The sequence below is a fragment of the Macrotis lagotis genome, chromosome 1 (assembly GCF_037893015.1).
Source record: "Macrotis lagotis isolate mMagLag1 chromosome 1, bilby.v1.9.chrom.fasta, whole genome shotgun sequence".
NCBI classification, from domain to species: Eukaryota; Metazoa; Chordata; class Mammalia; order Peramelemorphia; family Peramelidae; genus Macrotis; species Macrotis lagotis.
In genome coordinates, this window is record NC_133658.1 from 811,835,957 (window position 1) to 811,851,983 (window position 16,027).

The 16,027-nt window shown below is 35.4% G+C and overlaps 1 protein-coding gene across 1 annotated transcript in view; it reads left to right on the top strand.

The window, feature by feature from the left end:
- ANKRD42 (ankyrin repeat domain 42) overlaps positions 1-16,027 on the top strand; it is an 82,163-nt gene that overhangs the window by 42,002 nt on the left and 24,134 nt on the right. The window contains exon 6 of the mRNA XM_074217009.1: positions 13,291-13,396. Coding sequence (XP_074073110.1) covers positions 13,291-13,396 — 106 coding nt within the window. The remainder of the gene's footprint in view (positions 1-13,290; positions 13,397-16,027) is intronic.

Sequence of the window (16,027 nt, forward strand, 5' to 3'; positions counted from 1 at the left end):
TTTCAATGAGATATTTCACTTTTTCCTTCTATTTTTTTCATTCTTTTGATAGTTTTATTGTGTCTTGATTCCTCACAAAGTCATCAGCTTCCTTTAGTTCCATTCTACATTTAAAGGATTTGTTTTCTTCAGAGTTTTCTTATCTCCTTTTCCATCTGGACAATTCTGCTTTTTAAAGTATTTTTCTCCTTTTTAACTTTTTCAACTTTTTTTTTTCCATTTGACCTAAACTAGTTTTTAGTATGTTATTTTTCTTCAGCATTTTTTTTTGGATCTCCTTGACTAAGCTGTTAACTTGATTGTCATGGTTTTCCTGCATCTCCCTCATTTCTCTTCTCAATTTTTCATCTACTTCCCTTACTTGATTTTCAAAATCTTTTTTGAGCTCTGCAATAGCCTGAGACCAACTGCTATATTTCTTGGAGGATTTAGTTGCAGAAGCTGGAACTTTCTCATCTTCTGATTGTGTGTTTTGGTCCTCCATGGAACCAAAGTAATTTAGTCTATGGTCAAGTTCCTTTTTTTCTATTTACTCATTTCCCTAGCTTGTGCCTGGTTTGGGTGTGCTCCCTGAGCTTTTGAGTATTATTGGGATACCCCTGCAAGGACCTCAGTTCCTTCAAGGTCTTATGACTGCTCCCCTGGTCTGTGGATGACCACAAGCACACCCTTCTGTCCTGGAGGAAGGTATTTGCTCCATGGCAATGGGGGGCCCCCAGATTGCAATCAGGGTCTGCATATGGACAAAGCACAAGAGTTCAGTCCCAGGGACAGAGGGCAGACCTTGACAGTCTCCCCCAACCCCTTACCTTCCATGGGTTGAGCACTGTGGGAGCAGCTGCCGAGCTCAACCCGCTGCCAGTTGGCTCTGAAGGCCTGCTTTTGTTTCCTGGGTTCTGGGTTGCACTGAGGGCTACAGCTGTGCAGATGGCTGCAGCTGTGCTGAGGGCCATGCCGGCTCCTACACACTCTGGCAGAGATTTCCCCACTGATCTTCCAAGTTGTGCTTGGTGTTCCCTGGGTTGCCAGGTCATGAAACTGCTTCTGTTGTGGGAGCCGGTGCTCCCTGGGACCCAGGTACCCAGGTACCCAGACACCCAGGCACCCAGCCAGCTGTTCCTGGAATACTGGAGCTCTTTCACTCTGGTACAGTAATCCTGGCTGTGCTGCTGCCCTCTCTACCCCAATAGAACAGTGCTTTTCCATGATTTTCCAGGTTACCTTGGACTGGAGAATAGCCTCACTGGTTCTTTCTGTGGGTTCTGTCTCTCAAAAATTTAATTAGAGCCATAGTGATTTTAAGGTTTTTGGAATATTTTTGAGAGAGCTCCTAGGAAAGGCTATTCTCATGCCACCATCTTTGCTCTGCCCCCCAGCTATTACTCTTTCTTACTCTACTTTTTTTAATCTCCAAATTTCTGCCTTAAAAAAAGAAATCAATCATTTCTTGATATACTCTCCTCCTTTGAATCTTTCCTACAGCAATGAAAAAGTTAGCAGGGTTAACAGTATATTCTACATTCCATATCTGTAATACCTTCATATTTCTTCTAAGAGGAGTAATATATCTTATATTCTTGGTTCTGTGAATTGTCCCTTGCAACTAAGATGAGTTCAGTTGTTTTTAGTGATATTTTGATTTACTTTTGTTGTAGGCATTGTGTATATCCTGTTCTTCATTCTCATCATGACCTCTAATTCCATGACAATTCAGTTCTGCTCCAGACCATCACCCCTACCTACAGTGGTTACACTCTCCTCCTTTTCTCATCTTCATCCTTTGATAAACTTGTCCAACTCTATACTCTCTTTTCTCAAATCCTTTGCCCACTTATCCTTATCTTGCCTTGCCAAGATTCAGCATTGGATCACTCCCTTCATCTGTTGCCATTGCTTCTCTTCCTGTGCTGCTCAACAAAGCTGGAGAAAAAAATCACAAAATCATGCAGTTTGAATCCAGTACAAATGTGTGTTACATAATTTTAACTTAGCCCTCTCTGTGGCAAGGCAGTCCTTTTATAGCTCCCCTCATTATTTCACTATCCCACTCACCACTTTGGCTGTCTCGTCTGATCCTCCCTATTCTCACCTCCTTCACTGAGACCCTTGTCAATTTCATTGAAAGATTTAAGAGTATTTGTTGAGAGCTCCCTCTTCTTCCCTCCTCTTCTCCTATTACCCAAATGTCTTCTCCCTCTATTTGCTCTTTATTCCTGTCTCACAAACGCCCTTTTCCTTGCCAAGACAAACTCTTCTACTTGCACAAATGATCCCATTCCATCCTGTCTCCTTTATCAGCCATATTCTCCCACTTATCTTCAAACTTTCTCTGCTGTTTCCCTACTGCCTATAAATATGCCCATGTCTCCCCCATCTTCAAAAAACCTTTCATTTGATCCATCTATCATCACTAGCCATTGCCTCATATTTCTCTTCCTTTTGTGAGTGAACTTGGGAAGACTTTCAGTAATCAGTGCCTCTACTTTTTTCCCCTCTATCTTTAATTCTCTACAGTCTGGCTTCTGATCTCATTATTTAACTAAAATTGCTCCTCCAAAGTTACCAATGACCTCTTAATTGCCAAATATATTTTTTGCCAATATTTAAATTGCCAAATATATAATTGCCAAATATATTTACCTTTTTTCAGTCTTCATCATTCTTGACGCCTGCAGCTTTTTACACACAATCAATTCTACTCTATACTTCCTTTCTCTAGGTTTCTATGATATAATTTTATCTTGGTTTTTCTTCTACCTCTCTGATCAAATATCAGTTTCTTTTTGCTGGATCTCCCTCAAGTCATGCTCACTTAAGGGTAGGCATCCCTTAGAGCTCAGTTTGGGACCTTTTCTATTCTCCATCTAAACTGTTTTATTTAATTTCATTAGCTCTCATAGATTCAATGTTTATCTGTATACTGATAATTCTCAGATCCACTACTCCAGACCTAACCTCTGTCTTCTAGACTTCTAGACTGCCTATTGAACATCTTGAATTAGATATCTCATAGACATCTTAAATTCAACATGTCTAAAACCAAACTCATTTTTTTATCCTTGTTAATTCTTTAGAAACCACCATCCTCCCAATCACACAGACTTAAAAACATAACTATCATCCTTAATTGCTCATTCTCTCATGCTCCAAATCCCATATGTTACCAAGTCCTGTTGATTTTAGCTTTGTTACATCTCTTATACATATCACATTCTCTTATTTGACACTGCCACCCTGGAGAAGTGCCTCATTACCTCACACATTTTTTTTTTTTTTTTGGTATGCAGTTCTTTCAAGTTGTGTTCAACTCTGTGACCCCATTTGGGTTTTCTTGGCAAAGATATTATAGTGGTTTGTCATTTCCTTCTTCAGCTTATTTTACAGATGAGGAACAAAGGGTTAAGTAACTTGTCCAGAGCCAGTAAGTGTCAGAGGCCAGATTTGAACTCAGGTAGATTCATCTTTATGATTTCAGATCCAGCACTCCATATACTGTGCCACCTAACTATTCAACCTCATTCCTAGACTGTTGCATTTAGCTTGCTGGTTGGTCTCTTTGTCTCAAATGTCTCCTTATTCCAGTCCATCCTCCACTTAATTTTCAAATTAATCTTCCATTTGGATAGATCCTATGGCACATATTATCCCCCTTTTCAAAAAAATCATTTTATTGAATTATTAAAAATCACTTTTAGGATCAAATGTAAGATCATCTGTTAGGAATTAAAAAAATTTTTTTTTAACATTTCTTCCTGTTAGCTTACCAGTCTTCTTATAGCCATTTCACTCCCATGTACTCTATGATTCAGCATCATTTGGTCTCCTCACACTCCTTGCTCTTCCTCATACTAGAAATTTCATCTCTAGACTCCGTGTATTTTCCCTGGCTGATCATGATACCTGAAATTATCTCCTTCCTCATTTCTACCTCCTGGTTTCCTTGGCTTCCTTCAAGATTCACTTAAAATCCAACGTTTTACAAGCAGTCTTTTGATATTCCTTAATCCTAGTGCCTTCCCTTTGCTGATTATCTCAAATTTATTCTATATCCGGTTTAATTATACATAGTAGCATGTTGTGTCCTTTACTACTAGGCTGTGAACTCTAAGGCAGGATCTGTCTTTTGCTTTTCTTTGTAGTGCCAACACTTAGCACATTTTCAGAAACATAGTCTACACTTAATAGTTGATGGTTTATTGTATTTTTTAAAAAATTTATTTATTTAAGGCAATGGAGTTGTGACTTATACAAGGTCACACAGGCATTTATTAAGAGTTTCCTGATTCCAGGGTTGGTGCTCTATCCACTCTTATCCTAGCTGCCCCAGTTTATTGTATTTTTTTAAAAAAATTCCTCCTATTTGTCCTTTCCTTAGGCATAATAATATTCCATTATTTTCCTATGACAATTTATTTAGCTGTTCTCCAATTTATGTATGCCCAGTTTGTTTTTTAGTTTTTTTGTTATTACTGTTTGTGTCAAGAATATTTTGTTATATTTGGGACCTTCCTTTTTGTTATATATCTTCTTGGAGTATATACACAATACTGGATCACTGGGTCACACACACACACACACACACACACACACACACACACACACACACACCAAAGTCAAAAAGTCAAAAGTGATTTTTCTTACATATCCAAATTACTTTCCAGAATACTAAAGGAAATTCACACTTCCCTCAATATTTTATTCAGTGTCTATCTTCCTATGTCCCCTTCAATATTTCTTGTTGGAAGGGGTGGCTAGGTGGTGCAGTGGATAGAGCACTGACCCTGGAGTCAGGAGTACCTGAGTTCAAATCTGACCTCAGACACTTAATAATTACCTAACTATGTGGCCTTGGGCAAGCCACTTAACCCTGGTTTGCCTTGCAAAAACCTAAAAAAAACCCCCAAAAACCCAAATATTTCTTGTTTGTGTGTAAGCTAAAACCTCACTACTATTTTATTTGCATTTCTCTTAGTTTTGATGACTAGGAACGTTGTGATTGATATTCAATATATTTTTGAAATTTATGAATCTTACACATTTGTATCAAATCCCTATTATCAGACTTTTATTAGAGATATTTGGTACAAGGATTATTTTTCCCTTAGGGAAAATTACTTTCCCTTCTTACACTAGTTTCAATGATTTTTTTCATAAAAACCTTTTTTTGTATTATATAAATGAAATTCTATTTTATCTTTTATGATTATGGAAAGTCAAATAACCACCACCACCATTAATCACTATCTGCTATCAGATCCCATTGGAGTCAGCCCAAGATCCTGAATAGGAATAATCTCTTCTTCGGGTCATTGTACTGAGAAACAGCCTTTGGGAAATGCAACCTGGCAACTGTTCTTGCAAGTGTTGTTAGAGCCTAATCTACTGAAGAGAAAGGAAAGTTCTTGATACCAAAGTCTTTGTTAGATGGCTTAACTTCAGAAATAGATATGATTTTATCAGTAGAAATGATATCAAAGAGCAGGTATTACCCAAAGAACCATAGGACCTTCCCATATGACATAGAACTGTGACCTTCCATTTGTTTTATCTCCCTCATTAGAATATGAATTCTTTAGTGTTTTGCTCATAGTAAAAATACTTAATAATTATTTCATGCATTTACTCATGTCATTCATTCATTCATTCACTGACTGTTCCTTTCAGGGTTAAGAATTCTACCCCTTTCAGAGATTGAAAGCTTTCATCTACCTGTTTTCATTATTTATTTATTTTTAAGTTGCATATCAGTTTATAGCTTATTGTGGCATATGATATAAATGTCAATCTTAATCTATTTTCTACCAAACTGCTCTATAGTTTTCCTAGAAATACCTGTCAGATAGAGATTCTGCATTCCTGTGGTTTATGTTCTTGGGTTTATAAAACAATTTTTTTGTGTTTGATTGTTTTTATTGTCATATTAACCTAATTCAGTTGAACTACTTTTTTTCTTTTTAAGTAGTGGCAAATAGTTTAGATGATTAATGATTTTCTTTTGTGGTCAAATCAGTTAATGATTTGCTTTTTTTTTTGTGAGGCAGTGGGGTTAATTCACTTGCCCAAGGTCACAGAGCTAAATGTCTTAAAGCTGGATTTGCTTATATAGTGAAGTTTATTTTAGAAATAAATCAGTTAAAAAAAGAAATAATTCAGTTTCATTTATTATTTTAGTCTTTGTTCTCAAATTTATTTTATTTTTTAGTTTGGGAATTCCTAATTTTGTGTTTAAGTGTTTTGAATTTGTTGATGTTCTTATTCTATGCTCTGTCCATCGGTCCTTTTTCTTTTTTTGTTGATATGTATTTACAGATTTAAATGTTCCTCTAAAAGACTGCTTTAGCTGCTTTCCAGAAATTTTGGTATTTTTTCTTATTATTAGAATTTCCCCTAATATAATGATACATTATATTTAAGATTTATTCTTTGACCCATTCATCATTTAGGATCAAATGAGATAATTTATGTAAAGTACTTAGCATGATGCTAGCACAGAATTGGAGCTATAGAAATATTAGCTGTTAATATTATTAGAATTAAATTATTCATTTTCCATTTAAGTCTGAGTTTTGCTTTTCTCTTATTGGTTACAATTTTTTAAATTATAATATGTAAAATACATGATAATTCTTCTTTTTATTGGAGAGACAATGTGATATACCAGATAGAAAACTGACTATAGTCAGAAGACCTTTGAAGTATTCCCTCAGACACATGTTGGCTACAATGTTCTGGAAAAGTCATTTAACCTAAGTTTTAAGGCACTAAGCTGTGTCAGGTAACTTAAAAATTTTTTTTGTGTTTAATTTTTTTCTAATTACATGTAAAGATAGTCTTAAACATTCATTTTTTGTAAGTTTTTCAGTTCTAATAACTTGCCCAAGGTCACACAACTAGGTAATTAATAAGTGTCTGAGACTGTATTTGAACCCAAGTCCTTCTGACTCCAGGTCTGGTGCACTATTTATTGTGCCACCTAGCTTATCTGCTATGAATATTCTTTATACATGTATTTTCCCTTTTTTTGTGATCTCTTTGGGATACAGATAAAAAGATACATACAGTTTTATAGCTCTTTGGGCATAATTCCAAATTGTTCTCTAGAATGGTTGATCAGTTCACAACTCCAATGACCATACGTTAATTTGCCAATTTTCCCACATTCCCTCCAACATTTATCATTTTCCTTTTCTAGCCAAACTGATAGTATGAAGTGGTACATCAGAAATGTTATAATTTTCATTTCTCTAATCAGTAGTGATTTAGAGCATCTTTGACATTAGACAGCTTTAAATTTATTCATCTGAAAACTGCTGGTCATATTCTTTGGCCACTTATGAGTTGAAGAATGATTTATATTCTTATAAATTGATTCAGTTCTTTATATATTTTAGAAATGAGGCCTAGGTAACTCTCTTAAGAATGTAAATTATAGAGCAGTTGCAGATAAACGTTGATAGAGGTGTTTCTTCACAGTAGTTTCATCAACCAGCATAATCTCAGTTCTAGTAAAATATATATATATATTTCTCCTTTTGTGCAGTATTGTTTATATACAAAGTCAGTTTTTATAAAAGTTCTCAACTTATAAGCATTATGGTCTCCATTGAGCTATTACTATTTAATTTTTCTCATATTCTTTTTATAGATCCTTAATTTTTTCCTGTTTATAAGTTCTGAAAAAAGATATTTTTAACAGTTATTGACTTACTCTCTAGGTCTTCCTCCAATTGACTTCCTTTTGGGAGTTTATCTTTTTAAATTCTTTGACTCAATGTCATTTATGTATTTAATATTGATATTGTTAAATAATTGAATGTGTTTTAAATCATATTATGCTTAAAGTTTTTCTGTTTGTTTCAACCATAACTGTTTTTACTGGTGCCTTATCAAAAATTCTTTGCTCCTCCTACTTTTTTTAGATTCTACTAAGACTGCTTAGCACAGTGCCAGGGATATAGTAAACACTTAAGTGTTTATTAACTGTCTCCTTATTATTTATTGACATGATAAATTCCACACAAGCCCTTATTTAGTTCAGTAAGTTTTTATATTTTGAGTGTTTCTTGTGAACAGCAAATTGTTGGACTTTGATTTATAATTCATTCTACTAGCATCCTTCATTTAATGAGTGAATTTATCCCATTTTGTTCATGGTTATAATTGTTATATTTGTCATTCATTCTATCATATCATGTTTAAAAATTTTAGTCTCCTACTACCACTTTCCTAGGTCACATCTTCCTTTACATTTCATCTCAGTCCTTTCTTTCTCCCCTCTTTACCTTGCCTTAATCCCCTTCCTTCATTGCATTTGTTATTTTAATTTGTTAAATTTCTTTTACAAGTTTCCTTATTTGGCCCAGAAAACAAATAAAGTTATGAAATGTTCTACTTCATCTCTGTGTTTAAATAAATTTTCCCTGTAGGATCTCAATTATATGATATCCTTAAATACCTCTCACCTTCTCCCCTATCTTTCCTTAGGATAATTCTTTCATGGGTTTTTTGTTTTTGTTAATACTGAAGCTCATAGCTAGTTTCTTTTTTATTGCTTCATTAATTCCTAGAAATAGTTTCTTCTCCTTTCAGGACATATATAGCTGATTCCTACGTTAGTCCTTTCAAGTTTTTTATACTTTTTGCCTTAAATCTCTTTAGTTCATTATGCTTCCTTTTTGACATCTCTTCCCAGTTACAGTATTTTTAGCAGGAATTCTGGCAAGTCATAAATTATGTTAAAAAAATTTTTTCTTCCCTTTCAGGATTTTTTTTAGGTTTTTTTTGTTTTTTGTTTTTTGGCAAGGCAGTGAGGATAGGTGGCTTGCCCAAGACCATACAGCTAAGGTAATTATTATCTGAGGCCTGATTTGAACTTAGGTACTCCTGACTCCCAGGACTGGTGCTCTATCCACTGCGCCACCTAGCCGCTGCCCCCCCCCCCCAGGATTTTTGCAGTATGTTATTCTTGATTTACTAGTCTTCAAATATATATTAGTCTTTTCTTACCTTTCTTATCATTGTTGCATATTTTTCTGTGATGCCAACTGGGGTTTCATGGTATGTAATCTATTTCTTCTTATTTTAACAATTAAAAAAACTAGTGTCAGGCCTAAGGGGCTGAAACATAGTACCTGCTTCCTTCACTACTAAGAAGCCCATCATCTTTTTTTTTTTTTTTTAGGTTTTTGCAAGGCAAATGGGGTTAAGTGGCTTGCCCAAGGCCACACAGCTAGGTAATTATTAAGTGTCTGAGACCGGATTTGCACCCAGGTACTCCTGAATCCAAGGCTGGTGCTTTATCTACTGCACCACCTAGCCGCCCCAAGAAGCCCATCATCTACAAACAGTTCTTTTGGGTCAGTCTTGAGGAAGAATGTTCTCTGACAAGCAGGTCTAGGCTCCTTCTCATACTCTTTGGTTCATTATATCTAACTTGGAGGAAAGAATTACTTCTAACTTGGGTTTTCCTTTATGTCTAGGATCTCCCCAAAAGTAGGAGTAGAAAAAAGTATTAAACTTGTAATGTGAATCAGGTATGGGACAGGTATTTATGTACTATTCACAAAATAATGCAAATAGACAACAAAAGATTTACAATACATATTGACAAGACTTAGGAAATCAGGGACAGCTAGGTGGTGCAGCAGATAGAGCACTGGCCCTGGAGTCAGGAGGCCCTGACTCAAATCCATTCTCAGACACATAATAATTATCTAGCTGTGTGACCTTGGGCAAGTCACTTAACTCCACTGCCTTGCAAAAGCTTAAAAAAAAAGACTTAAGAAATCAAAAACATAACTTATCACAACTTAAATTCTGCCAGCAGTTTGTCATAAACTTTCAAATATGAAAAGCAATTTTATGGGACTATCAAATAGACATTCCACATTTCACCTTAGCTCTGGATGGTACTCCTTGTTGCAGGTGTTTTATTATTATTATCATTATTTCTTTTTCAATTACAGATAAAAACAATTTTTAGTATTTTTGAAAATTTTGAGTTCCAAATTTTCTCCCTCATCTCCCCCATCTTTGAGAAGGCAGGCAATTTAATATAGTTATACATGTGCAGTCATACAAAAGATTTCCATATTAGTCATGCTGTAAAAGAAAACAGACAAAAAACTCACAAAATAAATTTTGAAGTGGTATGTTTTGATCTCATTCAGACTCCATCAGTTCTTTTTTTGGAGGTGGATAGTATTTCCCCTCTTAAGTCCTTGAGAATTTTCTTGAATCTTTGCATTGCTGACAATGGCTGTCATTCATAGTTGATCATTGTACAGTATTGCTATTACTGTGTACAGTGCTTTCTGGTTCTGTTGGAGGTGTCTTATGCCAGGCTGGATCAGGTTTAGGATTATCTTTCTGCCAGTGATCACCATTTCTAAGATACTTTGGAATATCTTTGATGATGCCTCCCCTTGTCACCCATGAACTCCCTGAAAAGGAAGTAGAGCACCAAACTTCTTGAACTCTGAAGGTGGCCACCAATTCTGGACATGTTCATCTTAGGGTCAATACTCATTCATTTAAGATCAGGAAAGAACAGCTGAAACCTCAGGATAAGAATCACCTAGGGGAGAATACATAATGACATAAGTGGGGAATAATGTGAGCTGTCCTTCTCACTCTCTGTGGGAAGTCCTAGTTTTAAGATGCCATCTGGAAGATTGAAGGAAGAGAGTGCTGGGGTGGAGTCACTCTGTGTTTTTTTTTTTTAAAGACCTACTGAGCCATCAACTCTTCCCTGCTTGTCAACTAAGAGTATTGTTTTCATATTTCAAAGTGCCAGTTCTGCCCCTCAGCACTGAGTCATATAGTACATATGATCAGCCACAAGTGGGAAAGGAAGCTCCATGTATGCTTTATTCAACCTCTAATTAGATTGGTGATTTATAGTATGGTATAAACTAAAAAACCCCCAAAGTCCTTTATTAATGTTGTTGCTTTTTTACATAAAAATTACTTCTACATATACACATACACTCATATCTTTATACATATATAAAGTCTTTCTTTTCCCCCTTGAAACCCTCCCCTTGAACAAGAATAAAACAAAAACCAAAACCTAATTAATATAGTAACCAGGTTGCTTTTGTGTTATGTATTCATCAATTACAGTCATCTGACCTTTGGATTCATGATTGGTTATTATATTTACTAAGATTTCCTTTGTATATTTGTGTTGTCTTTATGTCATTGTAATAATAGTTTATATTCTTTTAATTCTGCTTATTTTGTTAGCAGTTTGTAAAAGCTTCCCATGTTTGTATCTGTCTTCATATTTTGTTTCTCAGGGCATAATATTATTTTACTACATTTTTATGCCACCATTTAACCTTTCCCCACTGAAGGACATTCACTTTGTTTCTGATTTTTTTGCTACTACAAAAAAAAAGCTTATAGATATTTTTAATTTTTGAATCTGGACAACTGTCCTCTTAATTGACAGGGGGATAATTTTTTAAAATTAATTTTTAATCTTTATATAAACTTAGTTTTCCAACTATATGCCTGAATAATTTTCAACATTTTTTGTAAGATTTTGAGTTCCACATTTTTTTCTCTTTCTTTCTTTCCTCCTCTCCCTTACAGCAAGTAATCTGATATAGGAGAGACATGCATAACTATGTTAAACATATTTCCATATTAGTTGTTGTAAAAAGAAGAATCAGAACAAAAGGGGAGAAAACATGAGGGGGAAAACATAAAGCATAAAACAAATTTTAAAAATGGAAAATAGTATGCTTTGGTCTGTGTTCAGACATGTGGCTGTTTGCCATCACAAGTCCTTTAGAATTGTCTTTATTATACTGTGGAGAGCCAAGTCTCTTGTAGTTGATTATCACACAATATTGCTGTTAATGTGTACAATGTTCTCCTTCACTTGGGATCAGTTCATGTAGTCTTTCTAGGCTTTTCTGAAGTCCACACATTCATGATTTCTTACAGAACAATAGTACTCCATCACATTCATACCACAATTTGTTCAGCAATTCTCAAATTGATGGGCATTCTCCCCTCCTCTCTTTGTTGTTGTTCATTATCTCAGTTGTTTCTGACTCTTTGTGATCCTATTTGGGATTTTCTTGGCAAAGATACTGGAGTGGATTTGCCCAGTTCCTTCTCAAGCTCATTTTGCAGGTGAGAAAACTGAGACAGTTGAATGACTTACCTAGGGTCACACAGCTAGTAAGACCAGATTTGAACCCAGGAAGTTGAGTCTTCCTGACTGCAGGCCCAGCATTCTATATACTATCCACTCAGCTGCCCTTCCTTTCCTAGAGCAATGGATTCTTTTTCAGGACCCAGGATTCTTGTATTGCCTCCTAACTGCATTCCCAACCTGATTTGTACTCCACAAAACAGACTTGTCTCCAGGGGTTAACTATGTATAGCCATGCAGGGATGTGGTCAACTTTTTGCACCCAGAGGCCTTGCTCCATTCTAAATGAATCAAATAGAGGTATCCATGCTTTACAAAGAGAATATGTATTAATATCCCATCCTCTATTATGAGAGTCATTGAATAAAAGAGAAGCAACTGATCAAAGACCAGATTCACAGACAAAAGAGAATAAGTCATTTTAGGTGGCAAAAACAGCATGAATCAAGTTGCCGAAGAGAAACTGAAACTAAGGAGACCAGCCTGTTGGGTGTAGATGGGTCATTTTTTTGAATAGGTAACATGGAGCTTGATTTTCTGGAACTTTGCCATGTTCAGTACTTCCCCATGATTTTCTAGATGTGTAAACTACCTCCAATAGTGAAGATTGCAAACCTTGTTTGCCTTAGGAGGCATGCTTGAATATATTTTGTGACCAAAACTAATACTGTATGTCATCACCTGGTGACCAACTTAATGTTGATTAACATTTTCATACTTCACACTCTGCCGGTTTTTGGAGAATAGACTCATAATCAAGGCTCAGACTGATTGCTGACCCTTTCAGCATAGCAAGACCTGCCAGGGCTTGTATAGTTGGCAAAACCTTTGAGAACTCAAGATCCTCTTCACAGAACAATGAGGTTTTATTTTTAATTTAAAAAATTTTATTTAAGGCAATGGGGTTAAGTGACTTGCCCAAGGTCACACAGCTAGGTGATTATTAAATATCTGGGGCTGGATTTGAACTCAGGTCTTCCTGACTCCAGGGCCAGCACTCTATTCACTGAGCCACCTAGCTGCCCCAACAATGAGACTTTGGTTCTAACATTTTGGGACAAAAGAAAGCATAACTGCTTATTTGTTTGATTCCATAATCTATGTTTTTTGTTTTACTTTAGCTGCTGGTCAAGGTCACATAGAATGTTTGCAATGGCTGATTCACATGGGAGCTGATGTTAACATTACCAACAAAGAAGGGGAGACTGCAGCTGACACAGCTAAGAAGTAGTTAAGACCACCTATTTTATATGGATTTCCCCCCTTTAAATTTTATATTTGTTCTCTGTACTCTTCAAAGCTAACGTAACTTGTACTAAGAATGAGAGACTATCAGATGTAATAATATATTTAAAGCTCTTTGCCAACTTTGCAGTGCTACATCCTTTTCTTCCTCTTTCTCTTCTCCACTCCCCCTTTTCCTTCTCTTCCTTCTCTACCTCCTCTTCCTTGTCTCCCCCTCTTCCTCTTTCTCTTCCTCCTTTCCCCCTCAGTTATTTTCTAATGTGAAGGGGTGTTGGTATGAAAAAGTCATATATAGTTGTGTTTGAAGTATATTTTAATACTTGGATTTAGCTATGAGAACATTTGAAGTTAAAGGGAATTATTGACATTTAACTCATTTGAATTCACTTTGAATTGTCACATAGCAGAAGGTCTGGAAAGCCACCTAGATTTTTTCTCTTGCTCCCCTGCTTAACCGCTTCCTTTTTACCACTTTATGTTGGAATTAGATACCATTATTTCTCTGGCAGAAAACGGTATACTAGTTTGCACAAAGCTAAACTCTCCCACCAAATTCTGCCCCCCCTTTTTGTTTAATATCTTCTTTCAAGAATGGAGAAGTAACTAAATGTTTTGTTATGGAAGACCTTTGCTTCCATTTTTAGTGGAGAGGAAGAAATGGTAATAACAAAGGGTTTAGAGTACAAATTACATGATGGGATCTAAAATTTATAAGTAAGATATGCTATGAACAAGTCGTTATTCCCTCTAGGGAATAACTTAAAGGAGACTGCCATAAGCATTTGGTCTTTTGTCCTGTTAAAAAGCTTTAGATCAAAAAGGGCTAGATTATTAGCACTAGAGAAGAGTCTTACTCCTTTGCACCTGTGCATATATTTTCTTTTTTTCCAAAAAAATTTTCAAAAATAATTTGGAAACTTGCATCTTGTCATCTTTGATCAAGGGAAATTAAATTGAGCTGGTAATCTAGAGGTAAAATATTAAAATATTTAAAATTTTGAAGCACCCCTCCCCCACCTTTCCTTTCTATTTCTTTTCTGATGTCAGCCATACCACATTCCCTTTTCAAGTTTATGCTCAGAGCATAATAGTCATATTAGTCAAAATCATAGAGATAGAGAGCAGGTGGTGAGTACTCCTAACCACCCATAACCCTCACCTGTTTAATTTTCATTTCCTTTACAATTCAAATGGTTAAGCTCCGTATTTTTGACCTAAGAACAAAATTATCTAAATGCAATTAAGGGAAAAATAAACATAACTTCACAAAAAAGTTTTTTGAAACTTAGCTTCCAAAAACCTGTAATAGAAAATAGATGAAATTGAACTGTTAGGAAGAAATTGTAAAGAAGATCTAAACTTGAACACTAAACTGTGGCTAATTGACTGTGTGGGAAGGATCCTTAGTTAGCTCAGATACTTACTTAAGAGTGGAAACACCTTATTGGTGACTCAATAATCTTTATTCCTAAGAGTTTGGTTTCCTGCAACTTTTAGCACTGACAGCTTTCCTCTGGTAAAGACTCAACTTTGTGCAATTGACATTGATCTTTATAGCTACTGGCACAAAAGCTACTGGTTAGTCCATCAGTGGCTTATTTTGACTAATCTTAACAAAAATCTGTCCCTTTAATGTATGCACATTTTTATAATTGTCTTCATTTAGTTAAACAACTGAGACCAGGCAATATTATGTTGACTGATTTTCATTTATTAGTTATCCACACATGGGAACTATACCTCCCCTCTCGCCCCCCTATTACAGAGATATCACAAATTATACCACCCCCACTGTATATGCAAATAAATTATTTCCCCCTATATTTATCCTTCCATTCATTTAACAAACCACATATGTAACCCAATAGCTATATATGTGAGTGACTATGTTTTTATGTCTTCTCTGGTCTAAATATGTTTAGAGCCAGTTAATCTTTATATGACATGTTTTCAAATTTATTATTTCTGATCTCCTCCTTGGTAGCACTCCAGCTTTGTCTGTATCTGTCATTAAATGCGGTTCCCAGATCTAAATAGAATATTTCAGGATTAAATGGTGGCAAGATGGAAATAAAAGGAAGGATAGAGAAATAACAAAATGGAGGAAGAGTGAGCTACTTTCTATTTGATTTTGGGTAAATCACTCCAGCTCTTTGGGTCTTAATGTCCTCATTTGTAATATGATTAGGTTGAACTAGATGACTTAGTTCATTATCTTACAACCTGAAAGTTAAGTATTGTCAGCCTAATATCCTAAGTACAAGGAAGTATATTATTCTATTTCCTATAAGTTTTAAAGTTATGCAAAGTGCATCGGACTGAATGGGGAAAGAAAATTTGAGGTTTGAAGTCCAAGTCAGTTATAAAAAAATGGGGCCCAGAGCTACTTGAAATATTTGGACAGGTTAGATATCTGGGAAAGCAAAAGGTAGGGAATAGAAAAAAATGTATTACTGTTGTTCTGGTTTTCTACTGTGCTGTTCAATTCCTTTTTTTTGTTCTACATGCTGAGAAAAGGCATTTTATAAGTTAATACTTCATATATTTATTTGGAAGCAAGCTTATGTCTTGTGATTAGAATATTCTTTCCTAGTGATCATGTCAGTCATCTGA